General features: G+C 52.5%; 14 protein-coding genes across 14 annotated transcripts; 6 read left to right on the plus strand and 8 right to left on the minus strand.

Moving 5' to 3' along the window:
* Window positions 1-835: 835 nt before the first annotated feature.
* On the plus strand, window positions 836-3,237 carry hsp88 (Hsp70 chaperone Hsp88; the record flags this gene model as incomplete). Its single annotated transcript, XM_056881123.1, has 4 exons — window positions 836-910; window positions 1,028-1,059; window positions 1,138-2,590; window positions 2,659-3,237. The coding sequence occupies 4 exons, from the start codon at window positions 836-838 to the stop codon at window positions 3,235-3,237; spliced, it is 2,139 nt and encodes a 712-aa protein (XP_056746361.1).
* Window positions 3,238-4,783: 1,546 nt separating this feature from the next.
* N7443_001068 (putative mannosylphosphate transferase (Mnn4)) lies at window positions 4,784-5,782 on the plus strand (the record flags this gene model as incomplete). Its single annotated transcript, XM_056881124.1, has 3 exons — window positions 4,784-5,149; window positions 5,203-5,630; window positions 5,689-5,782. 3 exons carry the CDS (start codon window positions 4,784-4,786, stop codon window positions 5,780-5,782), a joined length of 888 nt encoding a protein of 295 aa, XP_056746362.1.
* A 485-nt stretch (window positions 5,783-6,267) lies between these two features.
* N7443_001069 (putative zinc metalloproteinase) lies at window positions 6,268-7,290 on the plus strand (the record flags this gene model as incomplete). The annotated part of the gene is made up of 1 exon (XM_056881125.1): window positions 6,268-7,290. The coding sequence occupies one exon, from the start codon at window positions 6,268-6,270 to the stop codon at window positions 7,288-7,290; it is 1,023 nt and encodes a 340-aa protein (XP_056746363.1).
* Window positions 7,291-7,648: 358 nt separating this feature from the next.
* On the minus strand, window positions 7,649-9,054 carry kat1 (putative 3-ketoacyl-CoA ketothiolase (Kat1); the record flags this gene model as incomplete). The annotated part of the gene is made up of 4 exons (XM_056881126.1): window positions 7,649-8,076; window positions 8,129-8,705; window positions 8,754-8,934; window positions 8,987-9,054. The coding sequence occupies 4 exons, from the start codon at window positions 9,052-9,054 to the stop codon at window positions 7,649-7,651; spliced, it is 1,254 nt and encodes a 417-aa protein (XP_056746364.1).
* A 546-nt stretch (window positions 9,055-9,600) lies between these two features.
* On the minus strand, window positions 9,601-10,401 carry N7443_001071 (uncharacterized protein; the record flags this gene model as incomplete). Its single annotated transcript, XM_056881127.1, has 1 exon — window positions 9,601-10,401. The coding sequence occupies one exon, from the start codon at window positions 10,399-10,401 to the stop codon at window positions 9,601-9,603; it is 801 nt and encodes a 266-aa protein (XP_056746365.1).
* Window positions 10,402-10,920: 519 nt separating this feature from the next.
* N7443_001072 (uncharacterized protein) lies at window positions 10,921-11,933 on the minus strand (the record flags this gene model as incomplete). Its single annotated transcript, XM_056881128.1, has 2 exons — window positions 10,921-11,816; window positions 11,912-11,933. 2 exons carry the CDS (start codon window positions 11,931-11,933, stop codon window positions 10,921-10,923), a joined length of 918 nt encoding a protein of 305 aa, XP_056746366.1.
* A 257-nt stretch (window positions 11,934-12,190) lies between these two features.
* On the plus strand, window positions 12,191-13,689 carry N7443_001073 (DASH complex subunit ASK1; the record flags this gene model as incomplete). Its single annotated transcript, XM_056881129.1, has 3 exons — window positions 12,191-12,281; window positions 12,340-12,446; window positions 12,514-13,689. The coding sequence occupies 3 exons, from the start codon at window positions 12,191-12,193 to the stop codon at window positions 13,687-13,689; spliced, it is 1,374 nt and encodes a 457-aa protein (XP_056746367.1).
* A 412-nt stretch (window positions 13,690-14,101) lies between these two features.
* On the plus strand, window positions 14,102-15,316 carry N7443_001074 (FAD-dependent oxidoreductase; the record flags this gene model as incomplete). The annotated part of the gene is made up of 1 exon (XM_056881130.1): window positions 14,102-15,316. The coding sequence occupies one exon, from the start codon at window positions 14,102-14,104 to the stop codon at window positions 15,314-15,316; it is 1,215 nt and encodes a 404-aa protein (XP_056746368.1).
* Window positions 15,317-15,927: 611 nt separating this feature from the next.
* N7443_001075 (HIG1 domain-containing protein) lies at window positions 15,928-16,833 on the minus strand (the record flags this gene model as incomplete). The annotated part of the gene is made up of 2 exons (XM_056881131.1): window positions 15,928-16,735; window positions 16,793-16,833. The coding sequence occupies 2 exons, from the start codon at window positions 16,831-16,833 to the stop codon at window positions 15,928-15,930; spliced, it is 849 nt and encodes a 282-aa protein (XP_056746369.1).
* A 452-nt stretch (window positions 16,834-17,285) lies between these two features.
* Window positions 17,286-18,646, minus strand: N7443_001076 (transcription factor SPN1; the record flags this gene model as incomplete). The annotated part of the gene is made up of 2 exons (XM_056881132.1): window positions 17,286-17,535; window positions 17,589-18,646. 2 exons carry the CDS (start codon window positions 18,644-18,646, stop codon window positions 17,286-17,288), a joined length of 1,308 nt encoding a protein of 435 aa, XP_056746370.1.
* A 1,257-nt stretch (window positions 18,647-19,903) lies between these two features.
* Window positions 19,904-21,441, minus strand: N7443_001077 (putative nucleoporin; the record flags this gene model as incomplete). The annotated part of the gene is made up of 3 exons (XM_056881133.1): window positions 19,904-20,002; window positions 20,055-20,710; window positions 20,766-21,441. The coding sequence occupies 3 exons, from the start codon at window positions 21,439-21,441 to the stop codon at window positions 19,904-19,906; spliced, it is 1,431 nt and encodes a 476-aa protein (XP_056746371.1).
* Window positions 21,442-22,009: 568 nt separating this feature from the next.
* On the plus strand, window positions 22,010-22,721 carry N7443_001078 (uncharacterized protein; the record flags this gene model as incomplete). Its single annotated transcript, XM_056881134.1, has 4 exons — window positions 22,010-22,029; window positions 22,113-22,340; window positions 22,406-22,538; window positions 22,623-22,721. 4 exons carry the CDS (start codon window positions 22,010-22,012, stop codon window positions 22,719-22,721), a joined length of 480 nt encoding a protein of 159 aa, XP_056746372.1.
* A 769-nt stretch (window positions 22,722-23,490) lies between these two features.
* On the minus strand, window positions 23,491-24,850 carry N7443_001079 (acyl-CoA-binding domain-containing protein; the record flags this gene model as incomplete). The annotated part of the gene is made up of 4 exons (XM_056881135.1): window positions 23,491-24,436; window positions 24,518-24,590; window positions 24,659-24,772; window positions 24,835-24,850. 4 exons carry the CDS (start codon window positions 24,848-24,850, stop codon window positions 23,491-23,493), a joined length of 1,149 nt encoding a protein of 382 aa, XP_056746373.1.
* Window positions 24,851-25,395: 545 nt separating this feature from the next.
* On the minus strand, window positions 25,396-26,970 carry N7443_001080 (putative GABA permease; the record flags this gene model as incomplete). Its single annotated transcript, XM_056881136.1, has 1 exon — window positions 25,396-26,970. One exon carries the CDS (start codon window positions 26,968-26,970, stop codon window positions 25,396-25,398), a length of 1,575 nt encoding a protein of 524 aa, XP_056746374.1.
* Window positions 26,971-27,870: the final 900 nt, after the last annotated feature.

The following is a 27,870-nucleotide window of genomic DNA, read 5'->3' on the forward strand; positions in this document are numbered from 1 at the left end:
CACATTTCTGACTTGGCTGATCAGTCATTTACTCGCCCCCTTGGTGCTATTTTGGACGACGAGATCTCCAACGAAGCCCCCAGGGCGCAAGAGGAACATCGGATTGAATGGAAGAAGTTCCTCAGAGGATCGGTGGTATTTGCTACACCCGGTGAGATGGTGTAGTACGATGAGGTATTGAGGGCCTGACGTCAAGTCCTTCTTCGTCCCACTTTTCCCCTAGCGCCTTTTTCTTTTGGACGCGTTATTGGCTCACAATCGTATTCTTACCTGTCCCCATATCTCTTGACAATTGCACTCCTGTGAGTTGTTATCACTCAGCCTAGTCTCGAGCTTGGGCATAGATTTGAGTACATAGGGTAGGGTAAGACCGCATTTCATACCTGGACCGTTTCATTAGTCCGTGGCACGGTGGATCCGTGATATCATTACATAAGACCCACATAGGGCGGTGAGGCTTTTGATTTTTCTTTTTGCCTTTCCCTTTCTGGCGGTGAAGGGTCCAGTAGCCGCCAGAAGGTTCGATGGCCACGCACAAGGCCGGGATGACACGCCTATATAGCTAACACCCTGCTTTGAGTCGGCGCGTAATTACTTGTCACTATTATACCGTCTGACGATCTCTATCACCTCTTTCTGTTTTAGAGTGAAAAAAAAAAAGAAAGCAAAGATCTTCAGACCGCTGGGAAAGAAAGTGCTTTATCACCCCGCCAATAATAATAGTGGAGTGGCGTGCAAATTCTCCCCTCCAAACTTCTTCCCTCTTTGAATTACCCTTCTTCATCCTTCCACCCACCCACTCTCCCTCCCTTATACCCTACATTTTCTTCTTACAATGAGCGTTGTCGGTATTGATCTCGGTGCCCAGAGCACCAAGATCGGTGTTGCCCGGAACAAGGGTATTGATATTGTATGTACTGCCCCGCGACTGCCCAATCTTGCCGGATCTTCCATCCCCCTGACTGCGACCCCGGCGAAAACCGCAACGAGGAATTGAGGCTAATCATGGATATTTTGCATCTTACAGATCACCAATGAGGTTTCCAACCGACAGACCCCGTAAGTGATGCCACCCGCCGCCTCCATGTCCATCATTTTTGGAGTTTGAAATCGCTGACTAGAAATTTCTGTACACAGTTCCCTGGTCGGATTCACCGCTCGCTGCAGACACATCGGTGAGGCCGCCAAGACAGGAGAGACCTCGAACCTGAAGAACACCGTCGGCTCCCTCAAGCGCCTGATCGGCCGCTCATTCGACGACCCCGATGTCCAGATTGAGCAGAAGTACAACTCGGCGACCCTCTGTGACGTCAATGGCCAGGCCGGTGTCGAGGTCAGCTATCTCGGCAAGAAAGAGAAGTTCACGGCGACTCAGCTGGTCGCCATGTACTTGACCAAGATCAAGGACATCACCACCAAGGAGCTGAATGCTATCACTCCTGTGTCCGATGTCACTATCAGTGTTCCCGCCTGGTTTACCGATGTCCAGCGCCGGGCCATGATCGACGCGGCTGAAATTGCTGGTCTCAATGCTCTCCGTCTCGTCAACGACACCACCGCCACCGCCCTCGGCTGGGGCATCACCAAGCTGGACCTGCCCGGCCCGGAGGAGAAGCCCCGTCGCGTCGTTTTCATCGACATCGGTGCCAGCGACTACACTGCCAGCATCGTTGAGTTCCGCAAGGGCGAGCTGAACGTCAAGGCCACCGCATGCGACCGTCACTTCGGTGGCCGCAACTTCGATATCGCCCTGGCCGAGCGCCTGGCCGATGAGTTCAAAGAGAAATTCAAGATCGACATCCGCACTAACCCCAAGGCCTTTTCTCGTACCGTCGCTGCCGCCGAGAAGCTCAAGAAGGTCCTCTCTGCCAACCCCCAGGCTCCCATGAGCATTGAGTCTCTGATGAACGATGTCGACGTCAACACCGTCATGAAGCGTGATGACCTCGAGGAGATGGTCAAGCCCCTTCTTGACCGGATCACCGTCCCTCTGGAGCAGGCTCTCGCCGAGGCCAAGCTCACTGTTGAGGACATTGACCAGATTGAGATGGTTGGTGGCTGCACCCGTGTCCCCGCCATCAAGGACACCATCAGCAAGTTCTTCGGCAAGGGCCTGTCCTTCACTCTCAACCAGGACGAGGCTATTGCCCGTGGTTGCGCTTTCTGCTGCGCTACTCTGTCCCCGATCTTCCGTGTCCGTGACTTCTCTGTCCACGACATCGTGAACTACCCCATCGACTTCACCTGGGAGCAGTCACCCGAGATCCCTGATGAGGATACCAGCCTCACCGTCTTCGGTCGCGGCAACGTTATGCCCTCCACCAAGATCCTGACCTTCTACCGCAAGCAGCCCTTCGACCTCGAGGCCCGCTACGGCCAGCCCGAGGGCCTGCCCGGCAAGGTCAACCCTTGGATTGGCCGTTTCTCTGTCAAGGGTGTCCAAGCCGATGCCAACGACGATTTCATGATCTGCAAGCTCAAGGCCCGTCTGAACCTTCATGGTATTCTGAACGTTGAGTCTGGTTACTACGTTGAGGACATGGAGGTCGAGGAGCCCATTCCCGAGGAGGGTGAACAGAAGGATGGTGATGTAAGTTATTTCATGCCGTGTTTTACCGTTTTCCCCTTTGTTGAGGACATGACTAACAAAATTACTAGGCCATGGACACTAAGAGTGATGAGCCACCTAAGACCCGCAAAGTCAAGAAGCAGGTTCGCAAGGGTGATCTGCCCATTGTCTCCGGCACCGGTGCTACGGAAGACTCCGTCAAGCATGCCTGGGCTGAACGCGAGAACGCCATGTACATGGAAGACAAGCTCGTTGCCGAAACTGATGAGAAGAAGAACGAGCTTGAGACCCGCGTCTACGAGTATCGTGATAAGTTCTTTGACGGTGGCATCTACGCCGATATTCTCGCAAATTTCAAGTCAGAGAAGGAAGACGACCCCCCGAAGTACGAGCAGCTGGACAAGATGCTCAAGGGGCTTGTGGAGTGGCTAGAGGAGGATGGCTGGGACAGCACCAAGGCCATCTACGTTGCCAAGCAGGAAGAACTTCGCTCCCTTGTCGGACCCATCATCCAAAAATACAATGATATCGAGAACAAGAAGATTGAGGAAGCCGAGGAGGCCGCCGCCGCCAAGAAGCGCGCCGAGTTCGAGGCTAAGAAGGCCGCGGAGCCCAAGGAGGCTGACGCCGAGATGAAGGACGCTCCGGAGACCGAGGAGAAGCAGTAAATGCAGACGTTTCCTGTGATATTTTTGGGAAACCCACTCGGCAATATTGCCGAGTATGATGATGAAAAGGCTTCAAGATGTTTTCACGGACCTAGACGCGATCAACGAATGTTGATCTCACTTTTTTTTTGTTTTAATGGCAAACAGTTATGATGTAGATCGTTTCTTCTGAGTGAATAAGATCAATTGACTCATGCACGGTTCTCAAGAAGTAGGCTAAATTGGCGGATCCTCGCGAACCGCTGTTCCTGTCGCTGTTCCTGGTGCGATCGGCGGCGCAAGGCTGAGGTTCTTTGCCACTGGCTCCAAATTTGTATCAGTCTAAACTAAACCCTATCTCATCCTAACAGATGTCAGATTTGAATGTAGGGTCGTCTTAAGATCCCTAATGTTCTGTTCAGGCACCCAGGAAGTGTGTTCCCGTGGCCTAACCGGACTTGGGTCGGTAGCGCAGGCATTGAGTGGCCCTCGGATCCGACTCTTACGACTCTCCGTTATAATGTATTCCATTTCCCCGCAGGGCATAGTACCCTCTCTCCATAGGGTTAGCCATGTCATGTGTAGTAAGCGGACACGTCCAATGCAGGAAAGGGTCGCGTGCTCGGGGGTCAATTGTGGCCCGATCATTAGTTCTCAATTCTTAGTCTAGGTAACCTCGTTCAAAAGGACAAGTAGTTTGTACCGAAAGGTCCTTGGCATAATTTTGCCAAGAATCCAGCGCCAGTTTAGGGTCTTGATCTCGTTTGGGCAAGGGAGGTCTCTTCTGGCGGGGGCAGAATGGGGGGATGAACCCGTCCTCTTATCCTATAGTCCATTCAATTCGGGTAATTTCTTCTGCGCATCCTTAGGACCCCTTTTCAATCTCGACCGTCTGTTCCGTAGGTACAGTAGATAGATGACTATCAAATACAAACCTCGGAGACAATTTTTATTCGCGGGTGGGTCCGCTCAAGCAGGAAAACGAGCACGCGAGATCCAGGGGAGACATCCCTGGTTCCTCGCTTCCTCGTTCCCCTCGTTCCCTCGTACTTGGGCCCGATAGTATTCTTTACGTCTTAGCGCTGCCCCGGATCATCGCATTCGCATTCGCTCCCCTGAATCTTCTCGCCAATGGGGTCCAAGGACTATGTCACTCCGAAGGAACTCTCAGGCCCCCTTAATGGCTTCCTTTGACCGGACACGGTACTGGAGAGGGCCCATCGGTGGGGATTCCGGTCCAATCCGCCCCGCATGGTGGGATTTCAGGGTGTACATATTGTCTTAGTCCCGGCTTAGTCGGATGAACTGGTTCTGTGGATCTTACCAAGATCTTCTGCTTTTTTTTTCCCTTTCTCTGATTACACTCGCTTCTGTCTCGAGGGCTCGTCTGTATATTCGGAAACCGGCATATATAGTCCCTACACGTCTGCTCAGGCGGGACTACTTGCCATCCGGACTTAATTCCCGGCCTTGGTTGGAGCTCCAGCATGCGAACCGGCTCATGCTTATATACCGAGTCGCTCTTATAAAACCGGCATCCTAGCGGAGTCCGCTCCCTCGACCGGAGATGCAGTGGCGAACGCTACTGGCCTTCGCCCCTGCACTCTGGTCTGCCGTGGCTGCGCTGCCCTCGGCCGACGATGCGGAAACCCAGTTCGGACGAGACTTCTATAGCGATCCTACACTGAGAGACCCGTTATGGTGGAAATATGGACTGAATGCCTCCGCCGAGTATAAATACTTTCATGAGCCCGGCCGCGACGATATCCTAGGCCATTATGATTCTCGATACTTTACCGAGCCCGTCGACGACAGAGAACGCGCAGACACCCTCACTCATATGATCCGCGCATACCTTAAATTTTTCAACGAGAACGAGCTGGAAACATGGATTGCACACGGAACCCTGCTGGGCTGGTGGTGGAATGGAAAGGTGGGGACGACACTGTGATTCTGCGTCGATACCTGATCTAAATGACTCGATAGATCCTTCCCTGGGATTGGGACATGGACACCCAGGTCCCCGACACCACTCTTGCCTACCTCGCCGACCACTATAACCGCACAGTCGTCCAGTATAAGTCACCCGATACCGGAAAGGAGCGAGAATACTTGTTAGACATCAACCCATGGTCCCGGCAGCGCGAGCGCGGACAGGGACATAATATCATCGATGCGCGCTGGATCGACATTCACACCGGTCTATACATTGACATCACCGGTCTCAGTCGATTGGAGCCTGATCACCCGGATATTTGGCAGTGTAAGAACTTCCACAAATACCGTTTGAAGGATATATATCCGCTGCGCCGGACTACATTTGAGGGGGTCCCGGCCAAGGTGCCGCTCCAGTATGATTCCATGTTGATGGATGAGTACTCGGAGAAGGCATTGACCATGACGAGGTTCCATAAGTGAGTCTGCTTTTTATTTTATTTGAAGTGCAAGTGCTGACTGCTTTGCCTGCTATAGTCATACTTGGTTCCCAAACTTGGCGGAATGGATCGCCGATGAGACCCTCGCTAATTTGAAGATCAAACTGCCAGAAGACCGGCAGTATGAATGATTGTCGACAATTCCTCTCTTGCATTTTGTTCTATTGCATTTCGTCGAGCTTGGTTTTCTCGACGCTGCATTGGGCAGTTCATCCTCACTCATATATCTTTGCATTTGGGCTGGCTGGCGTTCCATGACTGTTTCGTCTTGATCTGTTTTGCATATATGCTTGAAAACGGAGTTCATCGGATATAGTGTACCGGTATTTTGAGAGTCACTTTGGGCATACAAATCTTGTAGTTTTAGCAAATCCATGCCTTTCTAGCATCCATGGATCGAGTCATGCTTTGTAAGCCGAGGTCCTTCGTCATTATGGCCTTAGGCATCTAATCGTCTTATCTCCGCGCTGACAAACTATCGCCGTGGAACCGCGTCGAATTCGCCTCAGTGCTTGCCTATTCGGGTTCCTATATGTACGCTCGCCTTTGCATCGAATACTTCCTTCGCTCCTACATCCTTCGTACAGTTGTGCTGGCATATTTAAACCCTCTCGCCATGGAATCGTCCATGGAGCTGACGGTGCACCACCATGGAACCCCGCACAGCTTCCCGCTCTCCAACTCAGCGACACTACAAGACCTCGCCGCAGCTATCGAAGGCATTCTGAACATTCCAGTCGCGAACCAAAAGCTCCTTATAGCTCCAAAGCCAGGCATGCAGAAAGCACCGTTCCCACCAACCGCTCTCACGGACATACTCCCACTCGACTCACCAAGGTTCAAAATCACTCTCCTCGGCTCACCCGCCAAAGCAATTGCAGACCTTCACGAACAAGCAACTAGCGAGCGCAAACGCCAAGAAACCCGCGCATCGGCCTTAGCCACAGCCCGCAAAAACCAACCCACAGCATCTCGCAGCCGTGGCATCAACACCCTGTCCAATGGCAGCAACAACTACACCTTCCACCGCCTCCTCCCTCTAAACTACCTACCGAACCCAGACCGCTCCCTCCAGTTCCTCACCCGCCTTCGCGATGACGCAGGCATCCGCGCTGCAATGGCGAAACACAAATTCTCCGTCCCACTTCTCACGGAAATGAACCCGGCAGAGCACACGACCAGCGAGTCGCGCACGCTAGGACTAAACCGAAACAAAGGCGAAGTCATCGAGCTTCGACTGCGCACAGATGCATACGATGGGTATCGTGACTACAGAACTATTCGCAAAACGCTCTGTCACGAACTGGCGCATTGTGTGTTCGGGCCACATGATCGGGACTTCTGGGACTTGACGGCGCAGATTGAGCGGGAGGTTGAGGCTGGGGATTGGAAGTCTGGTGGGAATCGGTTGACGGGACAGGAGTTTTATAATCCTGGGGATTGGGAGCGGGTACAGAGTGGGGAGGATGAATATGTTGATGAGTGTGGGTGGACTGGGGGTGAGTTTGTGCTTGGTGGGTTGAGAGATGGGAATAGAGACAGCGGAGGGACGGAGTCAAGGAGGGAAATTCTCGCGAGGGCTGCTGAGGAGAGGCTGAAAAAGGAAGGGAAGAAGGAGACGCAGGATGATGGGAGATGAGAGACGTGGACCTGTATTTTATAGTTGATACCCTAATGACCCTTCGGTCTAAGCAATTGATTCTTTTTGTTCTTCATTGCGCTATTCGACGGCTAAAATGCCTTGTGATTGAAGCAACATGATGCAAACTCGTGAAATTATAGGAAACGAAGACCTTTCTATGGCTGAGTGCCGAGCAGTCTTTCCATAGATCGATATCGTACGCCCGGACGTACGTATCCAGGCATGTAGAAGGTACCATGGGTCAAACCTTAGATTCGAATAGATCTTGCAGAGAAGACCAATTGCGCTTCAAGATTTAACCATGAAAGCAGAAAAGCTCACCCGAGCTTGAAGATGTATAAACATAGCTACATATTTAAATCTGTTCATTGACGAACAATCCCGCCATACCCTGCCCAGTACCAATACACATACTGGTAACCAAGATCTTCTTCTTCGTCCGGCGCGCCTCGCTCAAGACAGTAGCGATTTGGCGTGCACCAGTAGCACCCAAGGGGTGGCCAAGAGCAATGGCACCACCACGAGGGTTAACCTTGGCGTGGTCGAGACCCAGGGTGTTAACACAGTAGACAGCCATAGAGGCAAAGGCCTCGTTGATCTCGTAAATATCAATATCGTTCTTGTCGAGCTGGAACTTGCTCAGCAGCTTGGGGATGGCGGCAGTGGGGCCAATACCCATGACACGGGGAGGAACACCAGCGACGGTGGCGCCACAGAATTTAGCCAGGATGGGCTGGTTCAGTTCGATGGCCTTGGAGCGGCGCATGAGGAGAACAGAAGCGGCTGAGATTTCAATTAGCTTAGCTTCTTATGAGGTTATAGGAAGACAACATACCGCCATCAGTAACCTGGCTAGAGTTACCACCAGTTGACTTATCACCAAACTGCGGGAACGCAGGACGAATCTTGGAAAGCGACTCAAAAGTAGTACCAGGACGAACACCATCATCCTTAGTCAGGGTGATCTGCTTAACCTCGCCAGTCTTGGGGTCCTTGACCTTGACCGAGATAGGAGCAATCTCATCATCGAACCAGCCGGCCTGCTGGGCAACCTCAGCACGACGGAAAGACTCGGCAGCATAACGATCCTGTTGCTCACGCGAGATTCCAAAATCGTTACCAACATTCTCAGAGGTCTGACCCATGGGCTGCATGCAGTCGGCAGACTCCTGGTTGCGCAGAACCTCCTCGTTGAAGGGGCGCTCGAGACGGTCGCCAGCAGCGGACATCAGCTCCGCACCGAGGGCGATACCGATGTCGATCTGGCCCATGGAGATCTGGTTGGCAATGTCCTGCACAGCCTTCAGGCCGGATGAGCAGAAGCGGTTCACTGATGAGGCACCGGCAGTGTGGGGGATTCCGGCGGCCAGGGCGGCGGCGCGCACCATATAAGCGGCTTTGGCTTCACCGACCTAGTTCTCTGTTAGTCTCGGTATGCAATAGAAAGACAAGGAGCGTACATTGCCAAGGCAGACATCCTCAACCAGCGCGGGGTCGATCTTGGACTTGGCCAGAGTCTCCTTCAGCAAAGCGTAGACAATGTAGTCCAGCTCGGAATCCTTGAAACCACCCTTGCGCGCCTTAGTCAGGGCAGTGCGCATAGACAGGGTGATAACGACATCATCGGGGTTCTTCTGGGTGCTATTTGTATAAGTTAGCTTAGAAATGTGTCGGTGGCGAGTTGTGGACTCACATGGCGTTGACTCCACTGCCAGAGCCCTTGAGGTGGCTCAAGAGAGAGCTAAGACGATCTGCGGCCATGATTAAATATGAAGAGGATGGCTGTTGATACACATTTATTAGTGTTGGCTTCTTATGTTACCTCCTGTTCATCTGAGACTGTTGTTCACTCGGCTGGGGAGATTTTCGGAGTTGGTTGCGGGGAAGCTTCCATGACGCGGTTGCGCAGTTTGGAAGGTTGTGTGATAGAAGAAGAGGACAGATAGAAGATTATAGTGAGCTTACCGTTGGTACAAGAGTCGAACAATGTTGGAGAAAGTCAAGGATAACGGGAGAGAAAGAGAGGAGAAGAGTAGAAGTAGGAGAGTCTCCGCTTAAGCTTCCCCGAAAATACCGAGGCTCTTTTTGCTCGTTATCCGGCCGCGTACCTGTTACCTCACCCCTCACACTGAACGTTAGCCAATGGAAGTACCCATTACTTGTCGGAACTTTAATTGACTTGGCGTCTAAAGTCAACGCTCCAATGTGCCTAGGTCTACACTCGGGATACGAAGTGCAAACATCTTCTGAATTTATCTCGTTCCTGTTGCATCGGCCCATCGTAGGCAGACCAAGAGTATCTATCGCCTACCACGGGACGACGCCTTTCTCATCTCTATACACCCCCGACTCGCCATTAGTGCCCAGGGTCGCCAATCGAACAATATTAACCGCAGACTCCGATGCGGGCCGCCCATTGCCGCGGGAGAAGTTAGTTGCCGTCAGATTCGGGCAAGACGCGTTTACTTTCCATCCCTTGGACTGGAACTTGGCCGCATAGTGCAGAGTCAACATGTTCAACGCAGACTTGCTGCTGCGATAGATGGGGAAGCTGGGGCTTGAGAGCTTTTGGTGCCAATCAGATGACTGGTCGACTCGAAGACCTAGTGACCCCGTGTGTGAAGACACAAAGACGATTCGAGCTGGCGTCGCTGTGGATTTCTCGAGCAGGGGAGCAAAAGCTTCTGTTGTGATAGCCGCGCCGGCGACGTTGACTTCATAGGCATCGTGAAAGAGTCGACGCATCTTTGCCAGATCGGGCTTCTCCTGGACACCGTCCTTCTGATTCTGAACTTGTTGGAAGTGCATCTCGAATTCGTTGTTGATGCCCGCATTGTTGACAAGCACATCCAGACGGCCGTACTTGGATGCAACCTCGTCGACTGCCCGTTGGATGGATGCGTCGTCGGTCACGTCAATCGTGATGGGCTCCACAATCCTACCCGTTGGGTCGATCTCGGTGGCAGCTTTGGCACCACGCGTAGCATCGCGAGAGCCGAGGAGGATGTGGTATTTCTCATGCGCAAGGAGGCCTTTCACGACTTCATAGCCGATGCCTTGGTTGGCGCCGGTGATGAGGACAATGGTGCGATCCGAGTGGGAAGTCATATCGATCGGGACTAGAGTATTGATATGCCTGCTTTATATTCTACAGTGGGTTCTTTATAGCTGTCGTATCTCGGAACCTAGCTTAAATCCGCTGAGGTGCATTTCGCAGCAGTGAGGCTGGCTCGGACATTACATCTTAAATCCGGGGTGAAAACAATTCACGAAGAGCAACGGAACCCAGGATCATACTCAGATCTAAATCCCTAGAAAACACCTGGAAATGATTTACTAGGGCTGTAGCATAATTTTCCTAGAAGAACCCCTTGGAAATGCCTGAAGGTTAAAGATAGACGACTGAACTCTAGCAATGGAGGATGCAAAACGTATCAAATCAAATTAAAAGCAAGCCAGGAAGAGGCGCTCTTGTAACATTGCGTGTATGAAGCATTCAATGCTTGAAATCACCTTAAATAATAACCGCGAGCCAGAAATACCCCAATCCCCATCCTAATCTGTCCGAGCCTACATACGCCATAGTCCCTTTACCTTGTAATATATCAAATCCAATGATTGTTTCCATTACAGCAACTGATGATGACCAGCATCTTCGTTGCTTATTTCACTTCCAACCTCAGACCAGCTGGCTGGGGTAGCTATGCCTCCTACCGAACGAGCATCCAGGTCACTCAGTGTGCCGTCGGATGACCCATCGAAGTCACCGACATGACTGAAGCTCCCGGCAGTTGATGGTGCCGAAGAAACGGGGTGCTGGAACTGATTTCCTTGAGCAAAATCGTCCAGATCCGTGAGCAGGTCTTGCTGCTGTGTCACATTGGAACCTGATTGAGGGTGGGCGTAGTAGACCTGGCTGCCTTCCGTGTGACTGGAAGCCGAGGTAGACATCGGTGACTGGGCTCTGACAGGAGAATCGGAGAACGGATCGAAAAGGATTTCGCCGGGCGCGGATGAGGTGGGAGTCAGTTGTATCACGGATTCCGAGGGATGGTTCGATGTGGTTCCTGATGGTATATCGACAGGCAAGAGGTCCCGGCCCATACTAGAGGCTTCACCACGACGGTAAGACTGTGAGCCTATATCAAATCCAGTTGAGGCACCGACAGCGTTGATGTCATGGTCATCCGTTGACGCACGGAGTTTACCGTCGTTGTCTACTAAAGTGTCGAAGCTGTCGAGCTCATGTGGCCCTCTCGCCTTCCGTCGAGATTCAAGTAATATACCCCGCTTAATAATGTCCGCTCGAGCAATTCGTCTGCGTTCCTCGGCATGTTGGCCGATCTCTTCGGTCATGGAGATATCCTCTCGGAGGATGTGGTCACCCGGCTGGATCTCATCACCCAGGTTGTGTAAGGCCAAGGCGATCTTGCGTCGGGAAGTGGCTACCCACTCTTGAAACTGAGGGGACTGATAGACAGCAACGCCGGCAGCCACCAGAACTGAGGCTGTCACGATGATACCTACTTGATTGTCAGCATACCAATCCTCGGCGGGGAACTGATAAGATCCACCCGGAGGATCCGGGTCCAAGAGATCCAGAAAGTCGTGCTCTCACCTTTGACAAGGGGTGCAGGCATGATGAAGAATAAGCCTACTTCTGAACTTCTCCTTAGGAAGTCAAGCTTCCAAGATCGAAAACTTGGAAACGAGCTCCGAAGCTCCGAATGATGCCTGTATTCTTACATAAACGCCACACCTGACCCGCGCAGCCCTTATCCCCGGCCCTTAAAACACACCGCTTTGGGACGTGTTCCCCGCGCGTCTTGAAGCTTGAACTTTGAGCTTCAACTTTGAAGCTTTGCGCCCAGAACATCTCCTGCAGGACAGTGTCAACATGTCTCGCCAATCGATGGCGCCTCCGCGACCTCTGTCACTGACGGAGGAGTTGGAGAAATTAGAACAATCCATTACGCTCACGCTTCAAGGTAAATCCATGGTAAACAAATCATCAGGCATGATACTGATCCTCTTATCTGCCCGCAGAGATCGACCAGAACTTCAGCCAAGCCCATCGGATTGTCACTACAAGCATTCTTCCTTGTGTTGAGCAGTACACAGAGCATTCTCGGGACGTCTGGGAAGGCGCCAAGGTGAGCTCGATCTATGGGCGTTTGATGCCCAACGCGACTATAATGTTGATGCTAACTCTGTATCCAGTTTTGGAAACAATTCTTCGAAGCGAGCGCCAATGTATCTCTGTCCGGCTACGAGGAACGACCCAACGAGGGTGATACACCACAGGAGCCCACTGCCACGGAGGAAGAGCTTTCTGCAGATGTGACCCAGAGTACAGCCGACGAGGAACCCGACCAGACCTACGCGACGCCGTCATCTAAGCGTCCGGATATGCAACATGGTCATGGCGATGACATCGATCTGACCGAGCTCACCATATCCTCGCATAGTACCCCGCGTGCACCAGCTCAGCATACCGGCGAAGACGACATTACCATCTCATCCATCGAACATTCTTCCGATTACGAAAACCTGAGGAAGCAAATCAACGAAGCCGAGGCACCTTTCGACATGCCAGACTCATCAACCCTCCCGTCTACCCCAGGCCGGCAAAGCTTCTTCCCTCATGGCACCTCATCGAGAACACCAATGTCATCTCCTTTCATTCCACCCGCCTCATCGGTAAAGTTCCAATCCACGCCGGGTGACGCCCGATACCAGAAGCCCTCGGATCCGGTTCTCCATCAGGTTCTTGACAAGACCTACCGAGTGCAAGCAACCCCTCTCGGCAAGGGATTCAAGAACGTAGGCGGAGGTACAGCCACTCGCTCGCAGTTCAATATCACACCCAAGCCAGCCACATCGACATCACGATTTGGCTATGACAACTCACCGATGTCCAGTCCAGAGCTCGAGAAGCCTCAGATGCACTCGGAGGTTTTTTCATCGCCCATCAAGGGTGTCAATACTCCTGGAACAAACCGCAAGCGGCGTACCAGTAGCAATCGTACTCGCGGCACTCCGAAACCTGGTACAAGTGTTTTGACACCTGCGAAGCCTAACATTCATGACTCCGTTTGGGATAGTGATGACGATCTTGACGACGAGGATTTCGGGCCGAGTCCTCCCAAGACCATGCAATTCCATATTCCCCAGAGTAGGTTGATGAAGACTCCAGGTAAGAAATGTACTCCTGTCGCAACTTTCACTGAGAAGAGTGCTAATCTCGTTCTTACTACAGCCAAGGAAGCTTCCAAGCGCATCGTGACCGATTTACTGGCTACGGCTGGAGCGGGTGACATCACGGACGAGTTTGATGAGGACCAGAGCCCGAGTGTCATTCGACGTACGGAGCGTCTTGAGGATGACACATTTTAGGCTTCATCTTTGCTGATGTATTCCCTCTGAAGGATGTAGTGAATAGAAATACCCAAGTTTTCATCTGTGAACCCATCTTCAAACTCAGCTCTGTAGAAACAGGAATAGAGAAGCGGGCTACAAATGCGATTCTGAGGGTTATATTGCATATTGAGGATTGCTAATAGTCAAAGGTTGGTAAGTTGGTAAGATGGGGGCCATTTTCAATGTCGGTCTCAAACTTGACTAACGGTCCCGAATCTTGGATTTCGGGACCGAACCACGACATTCAATATTCTATAAAGCTGTGCTTCCCTCTAAAGTACCCTGTCTCATTCAGATTGTCTTATTTAAATTATTCCTTCCCGAGATCATAGATAACATTCACTCAATCATCTCCGAATCTTCTTCGCGACATCTGGATCAACAAGCCATGACACCCCCGATCCTAATCATTGGCGCCGGTCTAGGAGGCATCTGCCTTGCCCACGCCCTACGCAAAAACAACATCCCTTACAAACTATTCGAAGCAGACCCAAAGAGCAACTTCCGAACCCAGGGCTACAGACTCCGAATCACCAAAGACGGCGTCACCGCTCTCCACGAGTCCCTAACGCCAGAGCTCTTCACTCTATTCGAAAAGACATGCGCCGAAACTGCGAAAATGGGCATCCGAGTCAAACCAGATGGAACGCCCGCTCCTTCAAAACCAGGTCTTGGACCTCCGCCACAGACTATGTCAGGAAGCGTGTACACAATCGACCGCAGCACGTTCCGCGAAGCATTACTCGCCAGTCTAGAGGTAGAGGGAAATGTTTTCTTCGAAAAGAGTCTCGATTATTACACGATCGACGCCGATAAAGTGACCGGATTCTTCACCGACGGGTCATCCGAAGAGGGTGCTCTACTCGTCGGCGCAGATGGAGTCCGCTCGCGCGTTCGCAAGCAGTATATTCCCGAATACCAGGGTATAGACTCGGACATGCGCATCATCTTCGGGAAAACTCCATTGACTCCAGGATTCCTGGCTAAACTCCCCGAAAGCCATCAACAGGGCATGAGTCTAGTCACCGATCCAGACGATTCCTTCCAGCCTACATTCTTGTTCGAATCTATTCACTTCCCGCACGCTGATGAGGTCCCATTCCCGCTACCAAGTGCATACATGTATTGGTGTCTCCTAGCGCGTACATCAACGCTTCCAGTTTCAGATGAGAAATCGTGGCATGTGACTCCTCGGGAAGCAGCTGATTTAAGCCGTTATTTGACGAGGGGGTGGAATCCGGCGTTGAGGAGCATTTTCGAAATGCAGGACGAGTCGCAAGCGGCTGTGAGGTCGATTTTGTCGGCTTTGCCGGAAATTGAGCCGTGGACTCCTTGTTCGAGGGTTACGGTTTTGGGGGATGCGATTCATATCATGCCACCGACGGGCGCGATGGGTGCTAATACGGCTTTGAGGGATGCGGGGGATTTGGCGAGGAGGATTGTTGAGGCGGGTGGTGCTGGCGGTCTTGATGAGAAGATCATTGGTGATTATGAAGCTGGGGTTAGGGAGTTTGCTAAGGTGGCGATTGGGTTTAGTTGGAGAGGTGGGATGAATAGTTTTGGCTTGAGAGCTGCGGAGGAGTGTGAGCGCATTTTACTTTGATGGGAGCACTGGAGAGTTGATCTTGTACAGTAGCATGGAGGGATGTATTCTCCACTCCACGGATCTTAGGGCTGCAATAGGTGGGTGGACGCGGAGATAGAACTGTTTCTATTCCTATCGAGAACTTTGCCAGTGCAAGTATTTGATCTTGTAACAGAAGCAGTAGTTGAGCTATGGAGACTCGGAACAACTGCATACAAAGCACGAATTGACATAGAGACACAGGTCAGTCATTAGAGTAGAGAAGAAATCTCACCACCTCAAAGTATCATACATGAGCCATGAAAAGAACTTTTGGGGCGCAGGGCCCCTCGAGGTATGTAGGAGAGAAAATAAAAAATAAGAATAAGAATAAAACGCCGGTTCAAAGAGATGGAAGCAGATGTACGAGACATGGACATCGAAGGAAAACCAAATGGTCCAGCCTCTTGGAAGAAAATCCAGTCCCTTTCTCGCATTCTATGGTGGATCAACAAAGCTCATCAGAGCTCATCAGAGCTCGGAGAGAATAGTCGAGGTCGACCAGCGGCCAGACGCTCAAGTGGATATGGATCGGTATGAGTTGCAAATAAAAGGAATGGAGACGTGACGCGTTATCCTCACGGGTCCATTTAGTGCTTCTTTGCCTCGAGCTTCTCAGACTTGGGCTTAGACTCGGACTCAGACTCGGATTTCCCCTCCTTCTCGTCCTTTTTGTCGTCCTTCTTCTCCTCGCCGGAGGACTCATCAGAAGATTCCTTCGCCGCCTCGACGTGCTCCTCGGCATGCTTCAGATGCAGAGACTGGTGCTTATTTTTCAAGCGCTGCTCCTCAGCAGCAACCATATCCTTCCAAAGATCACCCTCATCCTTGTTACCCGTGCGAGCTGGAGTCTCCTCAATAGCCTCCTGCTTGTTCTTCTTGTTCTCCTTCTGCGCATCCAGAATACCGCGACCACGACGCTGATCCGAGATCTCAAACGCCGCCGACGCACACAGAACACCAAGAGTCAGACCCTGCGCATACACACGAGCCTGGACAATTTTCTGCGAGCTAGACAGGAAGGGGTTGCGGTTGACAAGCATAAACGAGCCGACAATGGAAGCAATCCAGGTGGCGCCGATGATCTTGTACTTCTCGCGGCGGGCGAAAGCCACGGTGCGGTCGGCGAAGCTAAGGCCGCGGGTTTGCTCAGCGCGAAGACGCTCTTCGCGGTTCTCGTACCAGAGTTTTTCGGCGTTCTGCTGGGTCTCGAATTCGCGCGAGGCGTGGTCGGCGGCTATAATTCCCACGAAGGTTCCGGATGAGGTGGTGAGGAAGGCTTTCATGGGCATTGTCAGGTTGCGGATTGTGCTAAAGCGTCGCGATGCGAGCATGACGCCGGCTACACCGGCTGCGAGACCGGTGACACCGCCGATGGTGCCGCCCTTGACGACAGCGCTGATTCCTGTCAGCCTATGGCATGATGAAGAAGATGAGCTCGGGGATCAATCTTACCGGTAGTGGGCGTCCTCTTCTTCCTTAGTGAGAATCTTCATTATGTAGATTGATGTGATGTGTAGTGATGTTCCAGGGAAAGTTCTGAGGAGGAATGGGTAGGCATAAAATAAGAAGCAGAGACCGAGACACCGGTAAGTATGACGTGAGCTCTACGGGATTTGGATTTCTACCCGGAAGCTCGGCCGGCCGAACTTCGGGATTCGGTTTTCGCTCGCTCTCAGCCAAAGTCGGCGGAACAAACGAGAGCTGAGGGTAAAGGGTAATACGGCAGTGATTATTGGCTTCTAGCTAGCTTTTACATGGCTTCTTATTCACTTCTTCTATTTCAGTAGTACTGCCGGATGCAATTGATGTTACACGCCCATCCCGTTATCTCAAAATTTCCGATCAATCCCGAACGCCTGACGTATGGAAAAAAACCAAAAACCAAAGTGAGTCAAAATAAAAAAGTGCCAGCCACTAAATGTAAAGAAATGAGAAGGTTGCCGGTTTACCGACGAGATGCTTTCTGGGCCGCATTTTGTCGGGCTTGCATCTTGCGGAAACGATCCTCGCCGCTGGCGCCCAGAGGTCGGGAAAAGCGACTCTCCGCCACAGCAGTCTGTCGGGGAACAATAGAATAGCTGACTTGGGTGCGGTCGACACGAGCACGGTTGGCCAGACGAGGAGGCAGCGTCTCACGCGCACGAGCATCGGCAGCAACAATCTCAGCTGTGGTCTGGACACGCTTGATGATTTTGCTATACAGCAGTCAGTAGGGCATTCGCATCGTTCAATGTGAAAGGGGACATACGTAGGGTCGAAATCGGCTTGCTGGAACACCCGCTTCGAGTAATCATCGCTGCGCTGGAGGATTGGGCGAGTCCACTCGGCCAGCAACTTCTCCGCCATTTCTTTGATGCGGCGCTCCGTGCGCTTGCTTTTGGTGTAGAAAACGACCACCTTTCCGATTCCACTGGCGATCAGGGCATCCTTCTGGATGGGAAGCTTGGTCAGGGCGGTCAACAGATCGCGCTGGATGTTGTAGGCTGGCATAGAACCATCATCTAAGGGCTCAAGGAAGAATCGAACGGCCTCCAGCAGGTTTATTTCCGGATCGACCAGGGCATTAGTGTACTGGTTACGGTTGAGGAGCATGATCACCTCAGGTAGAAGCTTTAGCTTGTGCATAGCAGGCTTGCCCTCCTGGCGGTTGATAGCATCCATCTGCGCGGCGTGGGTCATGCGCTTGCGCATATCCTCGATCTCAGCATCGGCCATGGCCTCAAGATCAATTCCATCCTGCTTGCGAACCCGGCGCTTTGTAGGCTTCTTCATGGCTTCGTCCATGGCGCGGTCCAGAGCTCGGCGACGACGGGTTTCGGGATCCAACGTCTCCTCATCGGTATCGGGTGACTTCTCCTTCTGCTTTCGCTGACGGGGACGAGATGACGAGCCTTCCTCGGCGTCTTCCTCGTCGCGCGCACGACGGCTCTTCTTCTCACGACGACCCTCCTTGCGGCGCGGGCGACCTTCCTCGCCCTCGGCGCGCTTGCGCTTGTGGCGACCGATCAACTTCAAATTATCCGCATCGACATCTAGCGGTGCGCGTTCTTCGACATCGACGTTCTCAGGATCGAAGTTGTCGAATTGTGCCTCGTCGACCTCGGAGAGAATGGATTCGTCGTCGGAAATATCATCGCCACCGCCGGCTTTTTCGTCCTGATCCTCGGAATCCTCGCCTGTGTTGGGTTCGGCGGGCTTGTCGCCTTCTTCCTCATCGCCAGCAATCGGTGTCGCGACTTTTTCGGGCTCTTCGCGCTCGGGGGTGGCGGCGGCTGAGCCAACCTGATGCTCGGGAGAGGCAGACATGGTGTATGGGGTATATCGAGGACAAGAAATAAATGACAGGAAGAGAAAGGGAAGGAGAACAGAAGATCGAGGGGTTCGATCAATGAGGTTGGGTGAACGGCGCGGTTGGTTGCGCAGGCAGTCCCGGCGCCCGCGAGTTGAAATAGGCGAATAGCAAACCAGTGACAGCAAATTAGATCTGAGAGAGCTGCAGAGATATGCAAACAGAGGACTGCACAAGGCAGAGAGAATAAGAGACAGAGAAAGATGGCGAGGTGATAAAAGGCCAGAGGCGGACAGAGAAGGAGAGGTTGGTCTGTGCTCCCGTGATTTCTTTCCCAAGTCCGCTTCGCCCTTCGTCACGAACAACCCATCTTTATCTTTACACACCTCTTCTTCTTTCAACTACATATCCCTCACATACAAAATGTTCGCTCCCGGTATGTCCTAATTTCCTTCCAATGCTGCTAAATGCCTATACTGACTGCCTGATTGCAGGTCAAGAACCCCAGCTCTCCAAGGAGGAGATCAAGGTAACTCGCGCCGCCTTCCGTTCTACGCTAAATATCGTTAACACTCAATCCAGACTGGTGAGATTGAGGCCTGCCAGACCATCAAGATGGCCGCTCTCGGTGGTTTCCTCCTCTACCTCTGTAAGTAGGAATAATGCGCTTGACGTCCGTCCGAAAGGCCTCGAGATTATCTCAAGGGCCGCAACGACGTCTTTCTCCTGCTGTACCTCCCCGATCTAATACGTTTATAGCCCCCTTCGCTGTCGACTTTGCTCGCAAGTTCCTCTAAACGAATCGCCCATCCACCCTCATCTCTAGCGTCATGGGTGCATGGCGAATGAACCGCCGGTTATGACCACTCGGTGGGATTTAGGGATTTGGGGAAATTTGTTTCACATCTAGACCATTATGTCCTGGGCTAGAAGTGCGGGTGCGTGGTTTTATGTTGCTTATCAATCGCAGCTTTGCTACGCCATTACCGTACCTGGACCAAGAATCTTGGCTGGATGATGTATTATTATTGTACATGCCTGTGTTTTCTGGGTTTGTTTGGATATAGAGCAATGGAAAAGAGGACAATGCTAGATACCATTATGGTAAAGAAGGTTATACCGGGAATTCACGTAAATGTAGCAAATGAATTCGTATTGAGTATGCATTACAGTAGTCAGCTCCCCATGAACGCCGGTGCTCCCATGCCCATGGGCCATTCAGTCCCAAGATGTGAAGAGATACATAAATCGAGTGGAAGCATGCAGAGGATTTCTCAGTTCCCGTTCAGCTTCTGCGCTTCCTCGAATTCTTTCTTGACCGAGGCCAACTCCTTCTGCAGGTGCTGGATTTGAGCATGGTAATCGTCGAGGATCTGTATAATGGATTAGGTCTTGAGTAAAGATGGATGCTTGCTGGCAACATACCTTCTTTGCTGTCTTCATTGTCTGCTCATCAATCTCATCTTCTCCGTTGTTCACCACGCTTCCGCCAGCGCGCTCCATCTCCATCTGCAATCGCTTGGAGTGCTCGTAGATGGCCAACATGCGGGCCCATATCTCTTCGCCGCGACCATTGAGAGACGGATCAAAGACCGAACGCTCCAGCTGGGTCAACTTCTTCTTCAGCTCCTCCTCGGCATCGTCCATTGCGTAGCCTCGGCTGCGCAGTACTTGGGTCTTGGCTGCAAGCGCGAGACAGCGCTTGCTGAGAACGAGATGTTTCCTGCGGCAGTCGGCAATCTTGACGGAGATCTTCAAGTCGTGGCGCGAGAGAAGCTCGGTCAGGCAGTTATTGATTTCATGAAGGCGGGACTGCATCATTGTGAGGAAGTCCTTCTGGCGTTGAGCGCGCTTGCCAAGTTCCCAGAAACCTTTTACAAGCACGGGAACGTAGCTGGGGTCAGGTCGTTGGCGAAGAGCTTCCTCCCACTTGGACTCGTCATCCTCGGGACCCGGCTGGTAAAAAGGCGCTTGGTCCTCACCAACCTGGTTGTAGAGATAGGCTCGGAATGGAGAGGACTGGCTGGGCGCGTCCCATTTGTCCTTGACGATAGCGATTTGCATGGGAACAGTACGGTGTACTGTGAAAGAGATTAGCATGTGGTAAATTTCTAGCGGGTTTGATTTCAAGTTCACCTCCGGTAATTGCTCGGCCGGGTGACCACAAGCTCGATGAGAAGGACTGCTGTTGTTGGTTGGGCTGGGGCTGAGCCATGGTAGTTTGGCCGAATTGCGACTGCTGCTGGCCGAATTGCGACTGCTGCGCTTGTTGTGGCTGCTGTTGCTGTTGTCCTCCGAGAAGAGATCCTCCGAACAAACTGCCCTGCTGTTGCAGTTGCGGTTGGGGTTGGGGTTGGGTGCTAGCACCGAGGCCTCCACCGAAAAGTCCACCTCCGGTCGCCGGTTGCTGCGTCTGCTGCTGCTGTTGCTGCTGACCCAGACCGCCGCCACCGCCGAACAAGCTTCCTGCGGGCTTCTGCCCAAATGAAGAACCAAACAGTCCACCGGACTGCTGAGGTTGTTGTTGCTGCTGTTGCTGTTGCTGCTGTTGTTGCTGTGGCTGTTGCCCTAATCCACCACCACCAAACAAGCTTCCCGCGGGCTTCTGTGCGGTACTCGAGCCAAAGAGGCCGCCGGACTGTTGTTGTTGGGGCTGAGCTGCCGCATTGCCGCCAAAGAGACTACCGCCAGTAGAGCCCTGCTGTTGATTCTGTGTCGCGCCGAACAAGCCTCCGCTTCCTGTGGCGCCGGCGCCTCCGAAGGGGCTGGCAGCCGGTTGGCTCTGAGCCTGTGCTCCGCCGAAAAGAGACATTATGGCAGTCGCAATGAGTCGCGAAGGGTACCGTAAGAAAAAAAAGCTCAATCCGCGAAAATCGGGGGTCGTTTCGGTTAAATTGACGAAAAGGCACGCGATCCGTCGAGATTATGAGGTATTGACAGGACTCAGAGATAGATCACCCAGGAATTGGGGATCTGGTGGTTGGGCGACGAGCTGAGGGGTGCTAAGAGCTCGCAGGAAAGAAGTGTCGGAGCTGGTTTGTTTAGAGTCACGTGCTGTGTCAATGAATGTTCGGGTTTCGAGGGTCGTTCAAGAACTCGAAGGTTGCAATTGACTCGTTCAAAGGACGGGTCTCCCGTATAATCCCAGGATAACAGTCTCTCTAGTCTTTTTCACATCCATCTCACTCTATTTCAGGTGTTTTACAAGATGCAGCTGGAGGCAACTATAGTCGATTATGTAATCGCATTCCAGCAGCCAATCAGGAGGAGGCCAAAGAAACCGACCTTTCGCACCCGCAAACCCGCAGCTCTCCAAGTCCTGCCTCAATTGCACTCCCCCACCCGAACAGAATCCCTTGTTCAGACAAGCCACCGTCACCATGGCTCAAAGAGACCCCCAGTATGAGCATCACCGCTCGGCCGGGCCAATCCCGCCTTCCCGCGCCTCCAGAAACCCAGACTAACGTCTCCCTCTCTCGACAGGTTCAACCAGAAGCTCCTCGTGGACACCACGCCGATGCCCGACCACATTCCCAAGGTCGAGGAGATTGGTACCACATCTGCTTTCCTCGCCAGCGCTTCCTTCGCCATTGGTGCCCGCTGCCAGGCTTTCAACGATGACTACATGAAGTGCAAGGACGAGGCGAACGGCCGCGGCGAGTTCGACTGCTTGAAGGAGGGTCGCAAGGTTACCCGCTGCGCTGCCAGTGTGTAAGTGCCGCCATGATAGAGCAGATTGAAGAATGGGAGAGTCCGAGACTGACCCCGGACAATAGCATCAAGGACATCAACACGCACTGCATGCAGGAGTTCCAGGCTCATGTCGACTGCCTGGAGAACAACAACCAGACATTTTTCAACTGCCGTCGCCCCGAGCAGAAGCTCAACAGCTGCATCTTCAACAAATTGGTACGTCCCAATATCACCATTCCTCATTTCCACCCATGAAATGTACTGCACGTGTATCAGCATCTAACTTCCTTTCGCGAACAGGGCCTGAAGAAGGAGGTTCCCGGAAGCCCCGAGAACCAGGTCCCTGTGTGGCAGCGGCCTAAGCAGATGTACGCCGAGTACCCCGGCCGCCAGTTCTAAAAGCAGATGGAGATCTTCTTCTGCTAATTCCATCGCGATTTCTCTCACGTGCCTTTTTCTCCCGCCGTCCAGGGCCCCGGCTTTTCTACTGTTTTCTTGGGATGCGCAAGTGGCCCTTGTGTCTCAACTATCTTTGTGCTAGTCCGGTGTATGTTTTATGTAAATATCTATTGGCATCAGGAATGGTTACATGATTTCTGCTCGATTATGACCATTTGACTTCTTTTTTTTTTTTCTATATAAATCGGGTGTATCCTAAATGGGTTGAGCCTTGCAAGGCACCTCTAGCCTTGAAATGAGACTATATAGGAGTCTGGGAAATGGTGCATCCGTCCACGAACGTAGATTTCAATATCAAGTATGGTCCATACGGAACATAGTAAACATGTTGAGAAGGAAGATGAACAAAGCCTAGCAGTCGATCAATTTCTAAAGTATGGACAACACCCACCAGGTCATGCTCGAACGGTTCTAAGCCGATATATAGTCTAGATCGGAGAAAGGTCTATCCTATCACACGCCGCAAGGAGAACTCATAACCAAAGGAAAAAGGGGGAAAGGAAAAGGGAAAAGCCAAGCCCTGGAGACCTCGAATTGAAACCCATATGTACTGGACAAAAGAAAGAAGATGTGAACATCGAAAAGAAACAAACTCCAATCAGAACATTTGAAAGAAACCAAGTCGGCAAATGCAACCACCAACGATCCAAATGAACAACGAATTATTTACTCGGGCTTTACCCGACAGCCCTGGATCCAAAGAAGAGAGCTAAGGAAGAAGAGGAGCATCACCGACCCTCTTAAGAAGTTTAAAGCGGCCCAGCCTAGCCTTAAGCTCCTGCCACCCATCACGCAACCGATTCTCAAGTCTCCGATCCCCACGTACACGCATCACAATCAGAATCACGCCTAAAAGCGCCAAATCCCACACAATCTGGCGCATAACCGTCCACAGAATCCACTTCAACCACGCCCAGACGCCTGACCGACGTCGGTGCGCTAATGTGCGCGACTCCATTTGTTCACGGACTGCTGCGATCTCCGCCGTCATCTTGGTTAACGCTTGCTCGACACGCCGTCGCCACCGGCTATCTTTCGGCTGTACGTCGTGCGAGTCGTGCCGTGAGTGTCTTTGGCTTTCGACGCCGCTGGCACTGTCCCCGCTAGTGGGTTGGTGTCGCGGGTCGTGGCTGTGAGATGTATGTTCTGTTTCGGAGCGGAGATCCGCATTCGTACTTGCGGCGTCTGCTTCTTCATAGAGACTATCGCGTGCTTCTTCATATTCCTCGTCTTCTTCATCGTCATCTACCTCCGCCTGGTCTTCGACATCCATTGATCGGCGCCGACGGTAGTACTCTTCTTCTTCGGGCTGGCTAACGGGGCTCAAGACGCGAAGCCGTGAGTCTCGACCATCGTCTACTCGGTTGGGTCTATCGTATGCGCCTGTTGACCCTGCTAGTCGGCCTCCTATGCTTCCGTACGAGCTGCCCTGGTGTCGTGATAAGGGTGGCACACCGACGGCATGTAATGGACTTGAAGATGATGAGGAGGAGGCGTTATATTTGATCTGGTCCCAGACGAACTCGAGCTCGGATACTAACTCGCGGGCTTCGGGGGTTTGGGAAGCGTATTGATGCATAGTGTCGATTAAAGTGCCGATATATCGACGTTTGGCTTCGGTGCGCGTAAGGCCGCGCTGCGCGTACCAGGCGTCCCTGTATCAAGAGGATTGGTTAGTCTGGATTTTATGAGGTTTTCCAGAGAGAGTTCTGGGATCAGTGCTTGTATAGACATACCACTTCTCGCATTCCGCGTGCACCTCCGAGGTATTCCCAATCGGGCGATCCATCACACCGTCCACGTCCCCCTCTGTGCAAGAGTATCAGTATCAAGACATTCCCCGAATATCTCCTAGAGCTTCTGGGAAGACAACTTACCCATACTCTGCTTATACAAGCCATAAAGCTTCAGCCGCTCAGCCGCCGGAGGGCGCGCGGTCCCCGTCCGGGGGATCCTCTTGACGGTATTAAGAGCATGAACGAAGACGCGATCTGCGCAAAGTAATCAGCAATCAGAAATCGTTATCGGGCATGGTTATCAGAGGTATACGCACCTACAGAGTCCGACATGCTGCTGGAAGTTCCGTAATCTGCCCTGTCTTCATGGAAGCGGGGTTGGGCATCGGCAGACGCGGACGAGCGTCATGGGGGAAGGTTATAAGAGCGATCGAGTATATAGGGGCCGGAAGGGTCGCGGTGGTCAGGGGTGTTGTTCGTCGGAAAGTTGATCGGTAGCGTTCTCCCCTTCGTGACTCCTGGACTCGGGAAAGCGCTGATTTCCCGCACGCGACAGCTCCGGGGTCGGATGGAGGTTTCGAGAGGACTTCGAATTGGTGATCACCCTGGATAGAGGTACCTGGGCGTACAATGTAGAGTGAACAGTGTATAGGAGATGCTCTCGTGCATCAGGGCGAAGGCCGAAAATGTGGCGTGTTTGACGTGGACCGCGGCTCTCGGAGAAGATCGTCAGGGCACTTGTGATTCTCCGCTACATCGTGCTTCCTTGCATCTGCGCAACATGTTTTCTATGCTTTTTTTTTACATTTCCGTGGTCTAATGGTTATGTGTTTATAATGTCTCAATGTATTATTGGAAAATAGCTATACACACTCGCTTTAAAGACTCGGCGACTTCTTCAAGTCTGCAATCTCGGGGATCGCGTTCTCGGAGTCCACCGCGCTGCCTGTCATAACGCCCGCCGCCGCAGAGACCTCCTCCTTGCTAACCGGAGGGCCGGTGAAGTGCTTGCGCGCATATGCAAAATACCAGACGATACTGATGCCGGCAAATCCAGCAAACACAACACTGGCATAGTTCATCCCCGAGGCCGTAACGGGCAATGTGTAGGGCATGCAGAAGAGAACAACAGCGAGCACGATCCAAGCAATCGTAATGGCATTGATCACGAATCCAAACTTGCCAAGGGAGAAAGTAGACTGAGCAACATCCTTGCGGCCCCGGAGCATGGAGATGAAAATAGGCAGGCCGTACGAGGTGGAAAGGCAAATGGTCGCCACGCCAGTGAAGGAGTTGAAAGCGGCGGTAGAACCAAAGTAGATCAAACCCAGCAGAGAAATCACCGTGGAAGACAGAATGATCGACCACACGGGTACGTCCAATTTCTTATTCACGCGGCGCCAGAGCGTGAAACCAGGGATCGCTCCATCCCGAGCAAAGGCATACGTGCAGCGACTGGCAGCAGTCAGGGACCCAATGCCCGCGAACATCATGATTCCCAGAATCAGGAAGAGCAGACCGAAGCCACCGCCCGCGGAGCCCGTCACGGTCTTGAAAACCAGTCCGATCGGCTGTCCGCTCGCCACGTCGCGTAGCATCTGCACCTTGGGCAGGACGAATAGAATGGGGATCAAATAGAGAAGACCTGTTATGCCCGCGGCGACCACCGAGAGCACAATAGCCTTGGGCACCTCGCGATGCGGGTTCTGCACCTCCTCGCACATGGCAGCGACCATTCCGTAACCCGTGAGCGTGTACGCCGCCTGCAGCAAGCCAACGAAAAAGGCCCAACCAGCAGGCCAACCACTCTGCGAAGAATCGTACTCTGCGAAAACGAACTCGCCACTGCGTCGGTGGTCCGCCATGGTGAGAAGCGTAACCAGGATGATAATGACGCTAGCAGCGGTCCAGAAAATGCAAACTTTATTAATTAGGTCGAGCCAGCGCGAGCCGAAGATGTTGACGAGTGTGCAAACCAGCGTCACAGCCCAGAAGCACAGGACCGTCTGCCAAGCATTCGCGACAAAGGACTCATTCCACAGCGAGATGGCGCTCAGAATTAACTGCGCGCCACCAAAGATAATACTCAGTGTCACAGTCCAATTGCCCACGAGGGTCAGCCAGCCGTCGATAAACGACATGAGTGGTGCCCAGCGACGCGTGGAAAGCATCGCGCTCCAGTAGTAGACACCGCCAGCGGTGGGATAGACGGCGCAAATTTCCGCGAGAGAGGCTGCAATCGCGATTGAGATGAGGGTCACGAAGACCCAGCCCCAGATGATCGTCACGGAGAGGCCGTCGTCGAGGGTGATATAGAGGGTGGTACTGAGGCCATAGGGCGCGGCCATAATTGCAAAGGACAAGCCGAGGATACTGAGCATGCTTAAGTTTCTGGGCAATTCGCTCTTGTAGCCCATACGGGCCAGGGCCTCGTCGGCGGAGGCATCGGCCATGATAGGTTAAAGTGGGCCAATAATTTGGGTCTGGGGAAGGAAGACGTCCAGGGAAGCTTGAATTATTTAAGAAGTTAGAGGAAGGCCTGGAGAGTGAAATGACGAGACCCCGCATGATAAACGTGGTCGCATCGCGGTCCGAGACCGCGGTGGGCGAAAGTTTAGGAGGCAGCAAATGGGCAAATAGGACCATGGATGGATTCTTGGGCGTCCGAAACACAGCTTATCGGCGGAGGTTCTACGGCGCGGAGGCTTATTAGCTACGAACTAGTGACTAATTCGCAGGTCGTCCTGGTAAATCAAGGGCCGGAGGTGATAAGCGGGATAAGCTATCTAGCTTGGTGGAGTCCCTTTGCCACTTGCTCAGCCGCGGGTTTTCCTTCTTTGGAACTGGCTAAGCCTACCTTAATTTACGTAGTGCCTGCGAACCTACAGCCTTCGCTAGCAAGGGTCTACTTCGATCATGGATTGATGGATTTGTTGTTTTTATTTTTTTTCTGCCTAAGGTCACCAATGGTGACGGCTGCCACATCTGACTTTGGCCGGAGTTTCTTTACCACGGTGGCAAAGATAACATACAGCACGAGATGAGCGCCAAGATAAGACGATCAATGAGAAAGGGGAAGATGCCGGGAATCGAGGCGTCGAGCTCGGACCAGAGCCTCGAATTCACTCGGCAGCGCCCGGGGGGAGTGCGAGGGGGGTATCAAAAGGGGGCGCACAAACATCCAGTAGAATCACTGGCTTCTTGGAAAGAAATTTTTTTCTTGTTTGGTGTATCTAGCCGCGCACAGTGAGATGACGCGGGGGGGAGGGGCGGAAGTAGGCCCGAAATATCGACGTCAGGGAGATAAGCAGTGGAAGGGGGAAGGTGGGAAAGGAGGTGGAGGTGGACGTGGA

This window comes from Penicillium atrosanguineum (genome assembly GCF_028827265.1).
Source record: "Penicillium atrosanguineum strain IBT 20685 chromosome Unknown utg000001l_segment0_segment0, whole genome shotgun sequence".
In the NCBI taxonomy this organism is placed as follows: Eukaryota; Fungi; Ascomycota; class Eurotiomycetes; order Eurotiales; family Aspergillaceae; genus Penicillium; species Penicillium atrosanguineum.